Source organism: Oncorhynchus kisutch, linkage group LG9 (genome assembly GCF_002021735.2).
Source record: "Oncorhynchus kisutch isolate 150728-3 linkage group LG9, Okis_V2, whole genome shotgun sequence".
Taxonomy (NCBI): Eukaryota; Metazoa; Chordata; class Actinopteri; order Salmoniformes; family Salmonidae; genus Oncorhynchus; species Oncorhynchus kisutch.
In genome coordinates, this window is record NC_034182.2 from 35,998,341 (window position 1) to 36,017,624 (window position 19,284).

The 19,284-nt window shown below is 46.3% G+C and overlaps 1 protein-coding gene across 13 annotated transcripts in view; it reads right to left on the reverse strand.

Moving 5' to 3' along the window:
• Positions 1-19,284, reverse strand: part of LOC109897118 (calcium/calmodulin-dependent protein kinase type II delta chain) — a 97,446-nt gene that overhangs the window by 11,935 nt on the left and 66,227 nt on the right. For 2 of the 13 annotated variants that reach the window (XM_031832545.1, XM_020491689.2), the window contains 8 exons: positions 18,701-18,773; positions 10,430-10,532; positions 8,775-8,858; positions 7,406-7,500; positions 6,531-6,653; positions 6,346-6,429; positions 5,786-5,828; positions 4,009-4,046 (listed from right to left, as the gene is read on the reverse strand). In XM_031832545.1, coding sequence (XP_031688405.1) covers positions 4,009-4,046; positions 5,786-5,828; positions 6,346-6,429; positions 6,531-6,653; positions 7,406-7,500; positions 8,775-8,858; positions 10,430-10,532; positions 18,701-18,773 — 643 coding nt within the window. Of the gene's footprint in view, positions 1-208; positions 254-1,703; positions 1,755-4,008; positions 4,050-5,785; positions 5,829-6,345; positions 6,430-6,530; positions 6,654-7,405; positions 7,501-8,774; positions 8,859-10,429; positions 10,533-17,748; positions 17,822-18,700; positions 18,774-19,284 lie in introns of all 13 variants that reach the window. The other 11 variants (XM_020491680.2, XM_020491679.2, XM_020491681.2 and 8 more) reach the window with 11 other exon arrangements.

Below are 19,284 nucleotides of genomic sequence, written 5' to 3' on the forward strand. Positions count from 1 at the left end.
TGACCCCGTTCTGGGTCTAGATCCAGACTGCGGTTCGCCAGTTGAGTATTATGGGGGGCGGGGGGTCTAGAGCATACATTAAGGCACCATGCACACCAACAAAGTCTAGTAAATAACACTAACTAGAAAGCTTATCACTGCTAACTACAGCACAATATTAGCAAAAACCTCTACAGTCGCAAAAACGACAGTCCTACTTAATCACTACCTTGTTTCCATCAGTTGGGTTGTGGAGAACAGTGGTTTGAGGCTCCTGATTCATGGAGAGGAAGAGGAGGAGGAGGAGGAGGAAGAAGAGTGTGAAGAAGAAAGGGGATAAATAGACAGGAACTTAATGTGGTAAACAGTTGCCCTGATGATCAATTCCCATGGGATAAGTATCGTTGAGTAGTCAACTTGGTGCCCTAAGACATTAGAAGAAACAGCCAAGACAGGACGGGAGGTGTACAGCAGTAGCAGCATGTTAGTCACCAGGCCCTTCCTGGATATAAACTACAGGAAAAGGTTTGAGGTGTGTACAGCCAAGGCATGCAGTTCACCTTCAGTCCTTACCCCCGGCCAGTTGTGTGTACGTACTGCACAGTGAGTGGACATTCATCTGGCTATGGCAGGCCCCATTTCTCACATCTAAGAATACATAACCACATCACTCTAGAACAGGGATGGGTAAACGGTCCCCCTTTTGAAGATCCTTGGATAAATATATATATTTTTCTCTCTCTCTCTCTCTCTCTCTAACTCAGTTAGGTCTCAATTTACTGTTACAGTTAGAATAGTAGAATACAAACGGTGCAATTTCAAAATGAGTTTCTCTTGACATGTCAGTCACTAATAGTCCCTCAATTAGCCCATGTCAGCTAACATGTTTTAGATTTAAGATACTCCCGGCCAGCTATCTTACAAAGTATCTCTGCCGTCAAGAGGGGCATTGATCTAAAATGTTTTGTGGGGGGGGGGTATGTACATGTACCCAGGCTTGTGGGTATGCTATTAGATAGCCCCGTGGTTATTAGATATGGAATTGTATGAAAAAACAAAGCTATTGCAATATTTTGTATGTATTCCTGAATGGTGACCTTATACTGGTGCTTTGGGCTGGATATATACAGTACAGGCCTCTTGGCTGACCTGACCTGTATAACATGCCTAGATTAAACCTGGGTAAATCTGTGAGCCAACGGGTGGGCTGCCTGTCATAAGGAATGCCATCGCACAGCCATGTTGAAGCTCATGTGTGGTGACACGGGTGGCACTATCAGAACAATCTGCCTTAGGATGTCTTTCACTGAAACAGAGAGAGCGGGTGTGTGTGTGAAGTCTATTTTAGGACACACGCCCAACCAGCATGTCTCATTGGTTTCCCTGGTAACATGGGGAAAGCTTCAGTGGATTAACAGTAAAAACAGCAGGCCCAGGCTGTACAGTTCTTCACACACACAGAAACATGCAATGCCGCACTAGAGGCCATCCCAAACAAAAATACAAAAAGTTCAAGTGCACATACCAACAAATGTCGAACCACAGTATAAGGAAATGCCCGTGTATGATACAAATAACAGTAAACAAAAATGCAATATTAAGAGGCATCACTGGCAGCAAAACAAGGAGAGACATTGTTAGAGTAAGCAGCCCACGCATGAAGGATGACAGAGACAGACAAGCTGACAGACAAGCAGGCAGGCGTGCAGAGACAGGCAGAGTACCAGTGTGGGGGGCTCTTTGGGGCTGGTGACTACATTGGTCTTGTTGTTGATCTAGACAATGAGTGGATAGAGGGAGAGACAGAAACAGAGATAGATTTCAGGAACAAGGACTAATTCTCTAGACAGGGAGATAGACAGGAGAACAATATCAGCAGAGAGAGATTTGTCAGGAACACGGGGCTGCAGGAGAGAAAATGTTAAGAGTCTCGCCCGCAGGTCTACGGGTGTTAACATCAAAATACTCTGAAGGGTAGAAAGTTCAGGTAGACAAAATAAGTTCATTCGACATCTGTTAGTTCCAAGCCTGTAGCAACGCATCATTATTCTGCAGAGCATTATGCACAAAGGAAGAAAAACCATGCAAAGGACTTCCTCGCTGGAACTTGAAACATTACAACGGGCATCAACTTAAAATCCTGTTTTGAAAACGATTAGCTGTTCCGCTTGACTGTTTGCAGGTTTTTTCAGGAAGGAGAAAATAGCCTAATTGCAGCTATTAACGCAGTTTATAGAGGCCTTGAATCTAATGAATTAGTGCCATTGTGACTACTAGAGAGGAGAAATGAAAAGCCAGAGGTAATGCAATTATCCACTCAAATGATGTCATGACATCCCAATAGTTTTTGGTTTTCCTGTTAACATGAACATTATTGTCTGCATCGGAGCACATTGTCATTGGAAGAGCATCAGGGGGGAAATGTATATCAAAAAGCACTGTACAATTCCTTTATGAACTGAAAGCCCTGATTAAGTAGCGCTGGCATCCCAGCAGTGTAAAACCTTGTAATATGGGCCAACTGGAATACACATGCTGGTAGGACTAGGTTCTCTACAGGGAGATGTGGGACTGGAACTACACATCAAGAGGCTTCTACAATTCATTGCTCATTAAACCAAGATACTAGACCGGGCTTCTACAAAATGGCCAATTAAAACCCACCCTGAATCTATCCAGACTATGATTGTACTAAAATCAACCACAACTGGCAACCCATAGCGGTTGCATAAAAAGTAGATAGGCATACCAGCATTGGCTCGGTTTCATACTTCCGTTTCTGTATCCATCCGTTAGAACACAAAAGAGAACAAGACAAACTGGGTCCAATATCACAATATCTCAACCCCCAAAACACATACAGTACGTGTCAAGGCCCTAGAGAATTACAGTATACTGTTTGAGAAAGGATATTTCATACCAAACAACACAATTGTAATCCTTATATATTCAGCATGCATGGAAACCAAAATTGATGACCGGATTAAAAATGGCTGCCATTTCTGCTGGACTCCTGCGATAAACCTGAAATAAATCCTTCAAATGCCGTACGTTAGACTATCAAAACACGCCGATGACTCGGCTGCAGATTTAAAAGATAGTTTTTCTAAACCTCCTACGGCGGTTTAAACTGCCAGCCATAAACCCCTTGGATACCTCAGTGTTTTTTCAGATCATGTGTCAAGTGCCAAGTAATGCACCTGGGTATGTGATTTGAGTGTTTTGGATTAGCATTTGGAGAGGGAGAGGAGCTGGAGGGTTGGGGGGTGCGGAGATGAGGTGCCAGGGGAAGGCAGATACCGATACAGGGGCCAGGCAAACGGCCAGCGTAGTAGTTTGACACTGGGCCCAGGGTGTAGAAACAGAAACTGGAGAACAGCTACTGAACCACAGATGTGAGAGGACACTGTCTGACAGACCCCAGTGGGGAGAGCAAGAGGGGGATGAAGAGAGAGCAAGAGAGGGGGATGAAGAGAGAGAGAGAGAGAGTAGAAATATATAAAATAAAAAAAGAGAGCGATGAAGAGATTGAAGGGAGGGAAAGGTATTGAGAGGAGCAGGAGTCAAAATCCCCAAATGAGGAAGAGGGTGACAGGGATTTTGATGTTAGATTTCAAAACCGAGATAGACGGGGGGACAGAGAAAGAGAGATGCTTTCTGAGAATCACCTGTAGAGGCGATAGGGAACCAGTGGTGGCTACGATGGCTGAGATTTGATTGGACGGGAGATGAGGGCTGTCATTCTGAGTTAGCAGGTCATCCGTCACAGCATTCTGTTTTCTCAGCTTCCTCATATCACAAAACAGATGCCACCCCTCTCTAACTGAATTATTTTGGAAAGGCGGGATAAAGGTGGGGCAGATATCTTAGTCACGCAGCACTCAAAATGACAGACTATTTCACTGCTGGCACGTGGAATAAAAGTACTGTAGAAATACATCCAACTTCTCTTCTAGTGCAATATAAGATACATGAGTGTGTGTCAATGTGTGTGGTCAGGTGTTAAGACAGAAGTAGTGGATGACCTACCTTGACGCCGTCAGCTTTCTTGTTGAGCAGGCTCTTGGCTGCTGTAAGGAAAGAGGGGGCAAGGGGACATGATCAGAGAGGACACCTCTGACACACACACGCCTCCTACCAGAGACGGAAGAAGCAAATTAAGTGAGAGAAATCAAACTTAGTGATTAGTTTGCGAGATGCAATTATAGCTACAACTAACAGCCTGATAGGGTTTCTATGGAAGAGGTCCAACGAATTGAGGTTTAATGCTCTCTGCCAACACACACACACATGCACAAAAAGAGACCAAGTTCTTGCTTCTAAACATAAAAACAGTTCATGTGATAATCTAATTTAATACTTAAATTCTAACTCCTCATTAGAACACATTAGCACATGCTCCTACAATAGATCAGCATGCAAATATAATCTAGACATGGAGAGAGCTGATTGGCCGCTGAGGCTTCTGGCACGTTGAGAAGCTCAGTGATTGGTTAAAGTGATCAGGGCTGTCACACCTAAAGGAGGTGTAGAAAGGTATTTGTGAACATGTTTAGTAGGTCTCAGAGGGGCGCTATTAGAGGGGGGGGCGCTATTAGAGGGGAGGGGCGCCATTAGAGGGGGGGGGGCGCTATTAGAGGGGTGCGCTATTAGAGTGGTGCGCTATTAGAGGGGTGCGCTATCAGAGGGGTGCGCTATTAGAGGGGTGCGCTATCAGAGGGGTGCGCTATCAGAGGGGTGCGCTATTAGAGGGGTGCGCTATTAGAGGGGTGCTTGTGACTACATGGGTAGAGCGCAGTACAACACATGCCTCTTTCCATGCCAGAGTCTCTTACCTCACAGGGTTACACATCAAACAAACAAAGGGAGAAAAAAATAAACGTAAATAAAACAGAATGGGTGTCAAATCATCTTGCTCGGCACAAAAACTATTGGCTATGTGTAGAATATGAACAATGAACACAATGTACTGTTTAATTTTAAAAGAAAACGCATACAAGTTGAAAGGGCTCTAGTGACGATCGGTATTGACCGGGAGAGACTAAACCGTCATCTGTGTTTTTCTGCCTGAACAAAGTCCACATCTTTCCTCCATTAACAACTAATCACACCGAGAAGGGTATATTTTACTAGCGGACAAAACATGTAAGTATTGGATCGTACCACATTGATCTGCAAGCCCCCCACTAGTCTCCAGCCTCTATTGACATGAGCTGGGTGGAGGCTGATGGTGGCTCTTCTAAAGGCTACCGTATTCATCCTGGGGTTCTCCCCTCACATTTTTGTTAATCTTTTATGCGTTTCTCTCCTTATTCTTCCTCTCTCACGCTGTCAGTCCTTTAACACCTGCCCTTCTCATTCCTCCCGCTTTCACTCCTCCCTATTTTCACTTATTTCTCTCGCCTTCGTTTCCCTCAAGTGTTTTGGTGAAATAAATAACCCAGCTGCATTATTTAGCGACAGCTGATGGAGAATTCTAAATATTAATCTACTGTTGGTGGCAATGTCATAGGAAACCTGGGGCTTTAGAAAACAACTAGAGAGAGACAGTGAGAGAGACAGTGAGAGAGAGAGAGAGACAGACAGACAGACAGACAGACAGACAGAGAGAGAGACAGAGAGAGAGACAGAGAGAGAGACAGAGAGAGAGACAGAGAGAGAGACAGAGAGAGAGACAGAGAGAGAGACAGAGAGAGACAGAGAGAGACAGAGAGAGAGACAGAGAGAGAGAGAGGGAGACAGAGAGACAGAGAGAGAGACAGACACCTTGAAAGAAACAGTAACACAGTAGGAAGATGCATCTGACCTGAGAAGTTACGTGTGGCCAGCATGGTGGTGAGGATAGCACCCTGAGGACGAGAACAGGAAGAGTGAGTTGAGGCTGACCTCCAAGGCTTTAATAGTTGTCACACTGTCACCTCTAATCCCTAACATGGTGTCAGACATTAGGTGGATAGGTAATGATTAGATTACTTAGTGGTCAGTGTCCACTCTATGACATACAGTACATGGGCTCATAAAACCTAGTCAAAGCCTGTGAGAAACCTGGCAAAGCCTGTGAGAAACCTGGCAAAGCCTGTGAGAAACCTGGCAAAGCCTGTGAGAAACCTGGCAAAGCCTGTGAGAAACCTGGTCAAATCATGTGAGAAGCCTGGTCAAATCATGTGAGAAGCCTGGTCAAATCATGTGAGAAACCTGGCAAAGCCTGGTCAAATCATGTGAGAAACCTGGCAAATCCTGTGAGAAACCTGGCAAAGCCTGGTCAAATCCTGTGAGAAACCTGGTCAAATCCTGTGAGAAACCTGGTCAAATCCGGTGAGAAACCTGTCAAAACCTGGTCAAACGCTGTGATTAACCTTCCCTCACCTTGAGTTTCCTCCGGGCGTTGAACTTCCTCAGGCACTCCACCGTCTCCTGTCTGTGCATCATGGACGCCACGGTGGACCGTTGCTGCAGAGAGGACACAGTGAGAGAGGGGGAGAGTGTCATGTGTCTGTAGATGTTCTCATGGACCATGTGTATGAGTGTGTGGGTGTGCGTGTGACACGTACGCAGATCCAGGGGTGTTTGAGTGCATCTGTGGCGGTGACCCTCTTGGCAGGGTTGATGGTCAACATCTTGTTGATCAGGTCTTTGGCCTCGGGGGTCACCGTGTCCCACTCAGGGGACGGAAACTGAAGGAGAGAACACTGGGTGAGGCAATGAGGTTTGTCATCAATCAGTCCACTCATCTATTCCTCCTTCACTTCCCCTCCCCCCCATCCAGCTTTGTTTGGAAATGTGTCATTGGAGAAACCAGGACTGAGAGATAACTGACCAAAATAACTTCACAAGGTTGACAAAAACACAGAATCACTGAGGATCAGGTGCATGTATACAGAGCTAAATTAAGCTTGAGCCATCGTGTCGGGCTGTCCCTGCCTCTCCTCCTCCTCCTCCTCTTTCCCCTTCCCCCAATCTGTCTGGGACAGGCGTTGTCATTGGCGTGGGCAGGGCAAACAGTACGAGGAGGGAACAGCCACCGCTAGAAAGGCACACAGCCTGTGTTCCAACAGCATGCTGGGAGTGGCAATGCTCAGCCAAAACACAGACAGACACGATCTGATGTGTCATGTATGGCCTTGTGTCGATGGGAAAACAAGTGGCTAACACCTTTCCTTCTGGTGTAAGAGATAGATGTCCTATTCCTGCCACTCAAACAGGAGATGAGCTTTGCCTGCTAAAGTTAAGTGATTGTGATTAGTCATACGTCTTGGAAACTGATGGGAGATGTCTGTATTGATCTAAGCCTGGCTTAAGCTCATGTCAATACTTGTGTCAGCTAGGCTGTCAGTGAAAGCTGGGTGAATAGATATCTGCAGTAAAACAAGTGTCAAACACTGCTGTTGGGATGTGTGTGTTGTGTGTGTGTTGTTGCGGTACTCACGTCGTAGGCCCCAGCCTTGATCTGCTGGTACAGTCTGTGCTGGTCTTCGTCCCAGAAGGGAGGGTAGCCCACCAGGAGAATGTAGAGGATCACACCTGGTCACACACACACACGTAACAGTATAACTTTAGACCGTCCCCTCGCTCATACCCGGGCGCGAACCAGGGACCCTCTGCACATATCAACAACAGTCACCCACGAAGCATCGTTACCCATCGCTCCACAAAAGCCGTGGCCCTTGCAGAGCAAGGGGAACCACTACTTCAAGGTCTCAGAGCGAGTGACGTCACCGATTGAAACACTATTTAGCGCGCACCGCTAACTAAGCTAGCCGTTTCACATCCGTTACACACACACAATCAGGGTGATGCCAATTATGAATAAATGTCACTTAAAAATAGAGAAAATCGCAAGCAGTGTGATAATTATCATTATACTAAAAACTCAGCAAGAGGAGAAATTACAATCAAACAGCACAACCCAATAATAATAATAAATATTTAATATAATAATAATAATAATAATAATAATAATAATAATAATATCTAATAACACATATTTATAATAATAATATCTAATAACAATATATATTATAATAATAATAATGACATTTACTGACATAACTATTGGCTAAAATATGCTAATGTTATATGCATGAAGAGGTCGGGAGAGGACTGGAAGTAACTCCCTCACATACAGTAGACTCCTCCCACTATAAGGGCTTTTGTGTCACAATCGCCGTGGTGACAAACAAGCCAAACACTTTGCATTGTGTTACTCGCTGGCTGGTAGGTTACCGGCAGGAGATAAAGGGCCCGGATAGTGTTGAAACCAGGTGCCCCGTTTTGGCCGATGGCCTGGTTTTCACATGCACAGGATTTCATGTTTTCACATGCAAAGGTGATTGCTTTTTTATAAAAACACTTCATTTACCTTTCCCAATGAAAACTAGTTTGAAAATTCTAACATATATTTTATGGAAAAAAAAGATCCTGTATGTTTCTGAACGATGCACCATGCTGTCTTGTTGACAATGACAACATGAGAGACACAAATGACTTTTCAATTTGAGAAGGGCACCCCTCCCTCACCGCTTTTGCCCGTTCACGTCACCCCCCCCCCCATAGACCGGTGCACCGCGGTTCAGCTTAATCAAACACTGCCATTTTCGCTCCGGGACTCATAGACCAAACGCAGGTGTGTGAATGAGTGTGTTATAGACATGTAAAGCCCATGCGGCCTGGCCCTTGATGAGTTATGTAACGAGCAGCTGCAGTGATTCATTCAAGGAGTGTGAACTGGAGGAACTCCTCGTCTGTGTGAGAACCATGTTAGCTCAAAGAGATTGTTCTGTTGGGAAGTTCCTTACCACAGGCCCACATGTCCACAGGTTTCCCATAGGGGTCTTTCCTCAGAACCTCTGGGGACAAGTAGCCTGGGGTTCCCGCAAAACCTGGAACAGAGACGAGACATCAATTAACTACATTTCCCAAGATGAATCTACATTCAATGCCTCTTCACTGTTGACGTTGCCTTTTCTCAGTTTTTAGAAAAAAATAATGCCACAGTAGCAAATTAGAGGTCAAACAAATCCAAAATGCAACATTTATGGGCCACGGTTAACAAGCTCCCAAAAACTTCCCCACTGGAACGGCCCTCTTGGGTGCGTAATGTGGATCCGCGCCAAACAATCGCAACCTACTTCTCTAAAGAACTCCAAGTACCAGCATGCCCTGGGGCACAACCAGTGAAGTGAGTAGATGATTCTCAGGTGACAGCCAGCCTAGGGGATTAGTATAATTATTCCTCCATTCTGTGGGGATGAGCAGGAAAATAGTCCCATTAATCCACCTATCAAAACCTGCACTATAAACCCAGAGCACTGACACTCCTCATTGTTTCACACAAGAGACTTCATATCAGCACTGGTGGTACATGCCTAGAAGGCCAGCATCCCGGAGTTGCCTCTTCACTGTTGACGTTGAGACTGGACAGAGGAACTCTGCCTAGAAGGCCAGCATCCCGGAGTCGCCTCTTCACTGTTGACGTTGAGACTGGACAGAGGAACTCTGCCTAGAAGGCCAGCATCCCGGAGTCGCCTCTTCACTGTTGACGTCGAGACTGGACAGAGGAACTCTGCCTAGAAGGCCAGCATCCTGGAGTCACCTCTTCACTGTTGACGTTGAGACTGGTGTTTTGCGGGTACTATTTAATGAAGCTGCCAGTTGAGGACTTGTGAGGTGTCCGTTTCTCAAACTAGACACTCTAATGTACTTGTCCTCCTGCTCAGTTGTGCACCGGGGCCTCCCACTCCTCATTCTATTCTGGTTAGAGCAAGTCTGGCCTGTTCTGTGAAGGGAGTAGTACACAGCATTGTACGCGATCTTCAGTTTCTTGGCAATTTCTCTCATGGAATAGCCTTCATTTCTCAGAACAAGAATAGACTGACGAGTTTCATAAGAAAGGTATTTGTTTGTGGCCATTTTGAGCCTGTAATCAAACCCACAAATGCTGATGCTCCAGATACTCAACTAGTCTAAAGAAGGCCAGTTGTATTGTTTCTTTAAGCAGAACAACAGTTTTCAGGTTTCATTGCAAAAGGGTTTTCTAATGATCAATTAGCCTTTTAATATGATAAACTTGGATTAGCTAACACAACGTGGCATTGGAACACAGGAGTGATTGTTGCCTCTGTACGCCTATGTAGATATTCCATTAAAAAATATATATTTAATGAAATCTGCCGTTTCCAGCTACAATAGTCATTTACAACATTAACAATATCTACACTGTATTTCTGATCAATTTGATGTTATTTTAAATGGAGAAAAATGTCTAAGTGACCCCAAACTTCTGAACGGTAGTGTACATACACATACAACATATTAATGGAGTCAACGTTTTGATTATTGTCAACAAGGCCTTATTTTCTATATTTGTTGTTATTGTTTAAAACAAATCCCCAATGGACCCTCTAAGTTGAGGATACTTGAACAGATGTTTTTGTGACTGACTGGTACTCACCGAACCATGCCTGCTGGTCCCCCTGCACCTCGATGGCCAGGCCAAAGTCTGCCAACTTCACCGCAGCTCCCTTCAGCTTACTGGCCAGGAGCAGATTCTCAGGCTTGGAGTGGAGAGATGGGAACAGGGTTTCAACACTTCTCATGCAGCAAAACACATGAAAATTAAGTGTTGGAAACATACCCACTGTATTATACATGTGTATTCTGTTTAGTATGCTGGGTGAACCTAGACGGTGGGTCATCTCACCATTGAAAAATAATATTACCAAATTCCATTAACCAAAGTACATTTTAGGCACACTATTACCTCTTCAGTAAAACCCCACTGGGTCCCCTCCTGTGACCCCGTGGGGCCATGAGTGGTCATTGTCACCAAGATCACTCTCTAGAAAAGCAGCTATGACTCAACGCTCTCACTCAACACACACTGGGGAAAATATTCCACCACCCAGACCAGTGTTAAGTAACAGGGTCGACACTGTGATACGGACACAGTAACAGGGTCGACACTGTGATACGGACACAGATCTTTAGAGAGACACACGCGTGTGCAATAGGCCACATGCCGCTGGTCCTGGCGTCTAATTGGTTCGTCTGTCTCTATAGCTCGAGGGGCCGGGCTACAAGGTCAGAGGAGGTCGACAGGGATTTGCGCATCGCCAGTGTCGGAACAGGAAGGGGAGGGGCTTAGAGAAAAGGTTACCGTGGGTTCTGGGTTGATGAATAATGCACTTGCTGACATTTTGAAAGTGGCTTCGAGGAGAAGTAATAAGTAGAAATTTATCAGGAAGGATATACTTCACACAGGAGATGTGTTGCATGTTGAGCGAGAGCTGTTTCAGTGACTTTTTGGAGTGAAGTTGCTTTGCTTGTGTGGCAAAAACATTAGTTACACTACCCCAAGAACGGTATTCATATCAGTAGACTAAACCCACTTCTATGGCTATCCCATGTGGTGTAGAAATACAAATGGAATCAATTTCTCAATATCATATAGCAGAGGTAGGCAACCCTGTTCCTGGAGTGCTGCAGAATTTTGTTACAACTGGGCACCACACCAGACCAACTGAGCTAACTGATCACTTCAGTGATTGACTAAATTCAACACACCTGGTCTTCCAGGTCAGTTAATTCAAAAACATGAAGTGGCCACTGGCACTCCAGGATCAGGGGTGTCTACCCCTGTCGTATAGCATCGAGTCAAACAGGGTAAATGTATGGTCATTCACTGGTGCAGTTAGTAGAGCATTCGTGAGTAGTGATTTGTGCAGATCTGAGGGCAGAGCTCATGCTTTGGTGGGAGGGGCGGTAAGAGCAGTCAACAGTGCCATGCAGTCATTGCAAACATCCCAATCAACCCACCCTCCCATTCCCCCCAAAAAATCACGTAACCTGTATGATGAGACTGGAAGGGGACAATGAACAAAATATATATAATTCCCAGTCTCATAACATCATCTTCCCTATCGAGACTTCACTATAACACATCATCCTTCCCTATAAAACACATCATCCCTAATGGGCTTCATAACCAAAAAGTAGTATGGAAAAGTCAATATGCCCTAACAAGCCCTAAGTAGGCTAATCAACACTTTATAATCTAACCTAAAAGCACATGAGAACTATAGTACCTAACCAGTAGAGCTTTCAAGACTGGGTAATGAACTGTGGTGAGACTGTGGGGTTCTTTCCTTAAGTGCCTCGCTGTGTCTGTGTGTGGATCTCATCTATTTCTCTGTGATCAGGATATATACACCCGGTCCTCAGGGTTCCTGTGCAATGGGTCTAATTTGATTCAGTCTCTCAGCCATAGAAATGTAATTCCTCCAAGTTCATCTAGCCTGGTTGGCCTTAACATATCTACTGCTACCAGGACTAATACACTTGGCTTTCTGTCAGTCACACACACAACTACATCCATGCTGGCATACACACAACGCTGGCAAATGCGACACTCACACGTCTGCCCTTGTGCATATCTCTCAACTTCTATTCCTCAATCTCCTAGCTATCAGTCTCTCTGTATCTCCTAGCTATCAGTCTCTCTGTATCTCCTAGCTATCAGTCTCTCTGTATCTCCTAGCTATCAGTCTCTGTATCTCCTAGCTATCAGTCTCAGTCTCTCCTAGCTATCAGTCTCTCCTAGCTATCAGTCTCTCCTAGCTATCAGTCTCTCTGTATCTCCTAGCTATCAGTCTCTGTATCAACTAGCTATCAGTCTCTCCTCGCTATCAGTCTCTCTGTATCTCCTAGCTATCAGTCTCTCTGTATCTCCTCGCTATCAGTCTCTCCTCGCTATCAGTCTCTCTGTATCTCCTCGCTATCAGTATCTCTGTATCTCCTCGCTATCAGTATCTCCTCGCTATCAGTATCTCTGTATCTCCTCGCTATCAGTCTCTTTCTTTTGTCTTCAGAGATTTAAACCAGTGGCTTGGTATCTAAACCTAGAGGGAAGGCAGAGGACAGGGACAGCCCGGGTCTCTCATGTCATCCAGACCAGCATCATCCAGTGGCATGGCTTCCCGTGTGGACAGACAGAGAGCAACAGCCTCAGAGATTAGAGCAGGGCAGAGGGGGAGGAGAGAGGACTACCAGCTGGGAGGAAGAGGAGGACAGAGAGGGAGGAGGAGAGAGGACTACCAGCTGGGAGGAAGAGGAGGACAGAGAGGGAGGAGGAGAGAGGACTACCAGCTGGGAGGAAGAGGAGGACAGAGAGGGAGGAGGAGAGAGGACTACCAGCTGGGAGGAAGAGGAGGACAGAGAGGGAGGAGGAGAGAGGACTACCAGCTGGGAGGAAGAGGAGGACAGAGAGGGAGGAGGAGAGAGGACTACCAGCTGGGAGGAAGAGGAGGACAGAGAGAGGACTACCAGCTGGGAGGAAGAGGAGGACAGAGAGAGGACTACCAGCTGGGAGGAAGAGGAGGACAGAGGACTACCAGCTGGGAGGAAGAGGAGGCGAGAGGACGACAACAAGAGGGGGGGGGGGGGTAATGAGGGAGAACAGAGGGGGAGGAGAGAGGACGACAACAAGAGGGGGGGTAATGAGGGAGAACAGAGGGGGAGGAGAGAGGACGACAACAAGAGGGGGGGTAATGAGGGAGAACAGAGGGGGAGGAGAGAGGACGACAACAAGAGAGGGGGTAATGAGGGAGAACAGAGGGGGAGGAGAGAGGACGACAACAAGAGAGGGGGTAATGAGGGAGGACAGAGGGGGAGGAGAGAGGACGACAACAAGAGGGGGGAATGAGGGAGGACAGAGGGGGAGGAGAGAGGACGACAACAAGAGGGGGGAATGAGGGAGGACAGAGGGGGAGTAGGAGAGAGGACGACAACAAGAGGGGGGAATGAGGGTGGACAGAGGGGGAGGAGGAGAGAGGACGACAACTAGAGGGGGAATGAGGGAGGACAAGAGGGAAGAGTTCAGTTAAGGGTGAAAAGAAAAAAGGTCAGTGGAGAGAAAGACAGAGGGATGAGGCATGAAAAAGGAGATGACAGATGAGCAGGAAAGGAGGAGGCAGAGCTGAACAGAGTGCTGTCAGCATCCAGTACAACAGAAGTCATTGAGTTTTGAAGGAACAGTTTGAGAGGGATGTCTGGTCTGATGTACATTCCCCATTTAGTTGTGTTACAGCCTGAATTCAAAATGGATTCAATTGATAAAATATATTTCTCAACCATCAACACACAATAACCCGTAATGACAAAGTGAAAACATGTTTTCAAAATGTAGCAAATGTATTGATAATAAAATACAGAAATATCTCATTTACACACAGTACCAGTCAAAGGTGTGGACACGACTACTCATTCCAGGGTTTTTATTTTTACTATTTTCTACATTATAGAATAATAGTGAAGACATCAAAACTATGACATAACACATATGGAATTGTTAGAAGAATTATGTTCCCAATGTTCATAACCCAATTCAATTATACTACTCAGTCTGCAACCTAGAATTTGTAAGATACTGGTCGAATGAAACAGACGGAGGCCCAGCTAAAATAGTCAAAAAGCGCTGGTCTGTTGTACAAAACCATTCATTTTATACTGGCTTCTCACGCACACACCTTCACACAAACATTAGCACACAATGTCCTGCTACCCAGCAGACAAAGATTACGGGAATCCGTGAGACTTACTCCCCATCCTCCATCAAGATAGGGAGACCCTGGGAAGTACTCTGTGGCCCCAGCCAAGGTCGGCAGTGAATCCTGCTCAGACAGTCTGTTTTTAAGATACTATAATAGACAAACTACACACATGGAATATCTCATTCTACTGACTAAAACCACACACACACAGTTAGAATCTCATGATTCTAATCAATTTCATAAAATCATATGGTTTCAGGGTGGAATATTCTAATCATTCATATGAACATATAAATCCCATTATCAGGGATCATGTGGGAGAAAAAAAGTGTTAAACAAATTGATTGATTCTTCAAAGTAGCCACCATTTGCCTTGATGACAGCTTAGAATCAAGACATGCTTGAAAATATAGAGAGTGGTACTGGTGTTGGATTTGCCCCAAACGTATCATAGATTATTGCTTTGCCACATTATTTACAGTATTACTTTAGTGCGTTGTTGCAAAAATGACACATGTTTTGAAACATTTGTATCCTGTACAGGCTTCCTTTTTTTCACTCTGTTAATTGGGTTCGTGTTGTGGAGTAACTACAATGTTGATCCATACTCAGTTTTCTCCTATCACAGCCATTAAACTCTAACTGTTTTGAAGTCACCATTGGTCTCATGTTGAAATCCCGGAGTAGTTTCCTTCCTCTCCGGCAACTCAGTTAAGGCACCTACATCTTCGTAGTGTCTGTGCACCATCCTAAGTGTAATTAATAACTTCACCATACTCAAAAGGGATATTCAATGTCTGGAAAACCTCCCTGGTGTTTGTGGTTGAATATGTCTCTGAAATTCACTTCTCAACTGAGGGACCTTATAGATAATTGTATATGTGGGTTACAGAGATGAGGTAGTCATTCAAAAAGCATGTTAAACATTATTGCACACAGAGTGAAACTTAGTGTGACTTGTTAAGAACATTTTGACTCCTGAACTTTAGGCTTTCCATAACAAAGGGATTGAATACATATTGACTCAGGACATTACAGCTTTTCATTTTATATTCATGTGTAGCATTTCCTCAAAACATAATTCCACTTTGACATTATGGGATGTTGTGTGAAGGCCTGTGACACAACATCTCCATTTAATCCATTTGCAGGCTGTAACAACAACATGTGGCAAAAGTCAAGGGGTATGAATACTTTCTGAAGGCTCTGTCAGTCTGTTTATGGTCTGGTGGAGACCGTTACGAGGTTGGCAGTCTAGACTGTCTGTCAATTAAACGTAGGTTAGTTAGATACAAATGGTTCTGTCCAGTATGGATACAGTGTGTCTGGTTGTCAAAATGACGTGTGTGCGTGTCAATTTGGGTCACGTCACCCCCCCCCCCCCCACACACACACACACACACACACACACCCAAGTCCGAAGCCTTTCATCCGCCTGTTCATATCTGTTTTGCCTTTGTCTATTCCACCGCTCCCCATGGTAACAGCCTGGCAGCAGCCAATCAGAGAGCTGCCTGAGGGGGCCGAATGCAAACGCGGGATGATTATTTCAGGAGCTCCCGACTGCACCTGGCTCATTTCATTTGCAAATTAGAGTTGTGGACGGGGGTGGGGGCGATTGCAGAAAGGGTTTAACAATGGCAAGTCTCAATTCTACTTGGACAATTTAACTTTCGCTCATCTTACTTCTCCTGTCACTTTTTAAACGAGGCCTGTTTTTATTTATTTAACCAGGCAAGTCAGCTAAGAACAAATTCTTATTTACAATGTCAGCCTAGGAACAGTGGGTTAACTGCCTTGTTCAGGGGCAGAAAACAGATTTTTACCTTGTCAGCTCGGGGATTCGATCTAGCAACCTTTCGGTTACTGGCCCAATGCTCTAGGCTACCTGCCTCCCCTACACTCTAACCACTAGGCTACCTGCCTCCCCTACACTCTAACCACTAGGCTACCTGCCGCCCCTACACTCTAACCACTAGGCTACCTGCCACCCCTACACTCTAACCACTAGGCTACCTGCCTCCCCTACACTCTAACCACTAGGCTACCTGCCTCCCCTACACTCTAACCACTAGGCTACCTGCCTCCCCTACACTCTAACCACTAGGCTACCTGCCTCCCCTACACTCTAACCACTAGGCTACCTGCCTCCCCTACACTCTAACCACTAGGCTACCTGCCTCCCCTACACTCTAACCACTAGGCTACCTGCCTCCCCTACACTCTAACCACTAGGCTACCTGCCTCCCCTACACTCTAACCACTAGGCTACCTGCCTCCCCTACACTCTAACCACTAGGCTACCTGCCTCCCCTACACTCTAACCACTAGGCTACCTGCCTCCCCTACACTCTAACCACTAGGCTACCTGCCTCCCCTACACTCTAACCACTAGGCTACCTGCCTCCCCTACACTCTAACCACTAGGCTACCTGCCTCCCCTACACTCTAACCACTAGGCTACCTGCCTCCCCTACACTCTAACCACTAGGCTACCTGCCTCCCCTACACTCTAACCACTAGGCTACCTGCCTCCCCTACACTCTAACCACTAGGCTACCTGCCTCCCCTACACTCTAACCACTAGGCTACCTGCCTCCCCTACACTCTAACCACTAGGCTACCTGCCTCCCCTACACTATAACCACTAGGCTACCTGCCTCCCCTACACTATAACCACTAGGCTACCTGCCTCCCCTACACTCTAACCACTAGGCTACCTGCCTCCCCTACACTCTAACCACTAGGCTACCTGCCTCCCCTACACTCTAACCACTAGGCTACCTGCCTCCCCTACACTCTAACCACTAGGCTACCTGCCTCCCCTACACTCTAACCACTAGGCTACCTGCCTCCCCTACACTAACCACTAGGCTACCTGCCTCCCCTACACTAACCACTAGGCTACCTGCCTCCCCTACACTCTAACCACTAGGCTACCTGCCTCCCCATCAGGGTCAGTAGAATAACTGGCTCTGTGTCTCTCTCGTCTCAACTGAACCAGGCGACGTGTCGGAGACAGTCTATCAAAGTTCGTCATTTTTATTTAACCTTTATTTACTTAAGGGGTGTATTTATTTAAAGGCAAACGGATGAATCTGAAAGTCCGTCTGGATGAATGAGGTCACCCTGCAACTAGAGTTCAAAGAGGAGGAGAGGAATGAGAGGAAGAAGGAGGGAGAGGAGGAAAGGCTGTGTTTGGCTTCCCAGTGTCTCTACTCACCTTGAGGTCGCGGTGGACCACGCCCGTCTGATGGCAGTGGAGCACAGCCTCGAGGATCTGCTGAATGCAATGACTGCATGCAAACACCAGGGGGCGTAGGTTATTGACGAGCTCACACTCACTGTCTGTGACATGCGCTCTGCTTGAGACTGGGGAGGGCAGCAGTGGTGGTGGGGATGATGTTTGAGTGGTCTTTACTACCCCCCCCAACTACCACCCATTGACCACTAGCACCCCAGTATAGAGAATTTATTTACCCAATTGGATGGGATTGCCTTGAATATAAGAGAAAGGCAAGGTGGTAGAAATTCTAATAAGTGAATGAGGCTATAAGATTTGCATAAATGATGTCTGGCCAAAGTGTGTTCTGATTGCATCATTAAGAACCAGGACATCTGGCTATGACATCATCACCCACCCGCTATCCCCCCGGGTCATAAAACAGAAGTGGTGTTAACTCCCCGCCAGCTGTGAGCTCGACCCTGGGGAGGGAGTAGGGGGAGGTGAATGTATTGATAATATTTCACCTCAACCCTCCCACCAAAACAAAGGGGCTTATCAAATCCCCCAGGACCTAGACTCACAGCAGACGTTCTCCCAGGACCCAGGCTCACAGCAGGCGTTCAAGGCAGAGAGCCAAGGACCGGGAAAGAGATTCTACATGCATATCGTTTATTTACAGAGGAGGGCAAGGTGAGCTGGTGTCACCTCATCTCCCTGCCGCCCCAGCCCCCTGGTGGGTCACCTGACCTCAGCCACAAGTAGTGATTGGTGGAGGGGTGGGGGTCAGGGTGGCTGGTGGTTGGGAATGGAAGAGAGGAGGAAAGCTGCTTGTGTGGGTAGTAGGTAAGAGGGGTTTGGTGGTTGTTCATTTGTGGTGGAATTCGGGCGGGAGGGCAGGCGGGCGAGGGGCGGGCATGGTGCCAGCATAGTCTCTGTGTTGTGTACTAACCTTCATGTCCCTGTGAACTATACCACTTTGGTGACAATGATTTACACTTTCTAGAATCTGCTGTATGCATTGGCTGTGGAGGAGAGAGACAAGGCCAGAAGAAGCAAGGGAGGACGAGAGAACACGAGGGAGGACGAGAGAACACGAGGGAGGACGAGAGAAAACCAGGGAGGACGAGAGAACACCAGGGAGGACGAGAGAACACCAGGGAGGACGAGAGAACACCAGGGAGGACGAGAGAACACCAGGGAGGACGAGAGAACACCAGGGAGGACGAGAGAACACAAGGGAGGACGAGAGAACACAAGGGAGGACGAGAGAACACAAGGGAGGACGAGAGAACACAAGGGAGGACGAGAGAACACAAGGGAGGACGAGAGAACACAAGGGAGGACGAGAGAACACAAGGGAGGACGAGAGAACACATCAGAGAACAGAAGAAAAATGGACAGCAAAACTAAAATAATATAAAAATAATAAATTCAAGAGAGGAGTAAAGGTCACATTTTGTTCTACCTCAAAGTTTGGAAAGTGGTAAATCCATTTCTGTCACAATAATTATAAATCATTAACTTCCAATACCA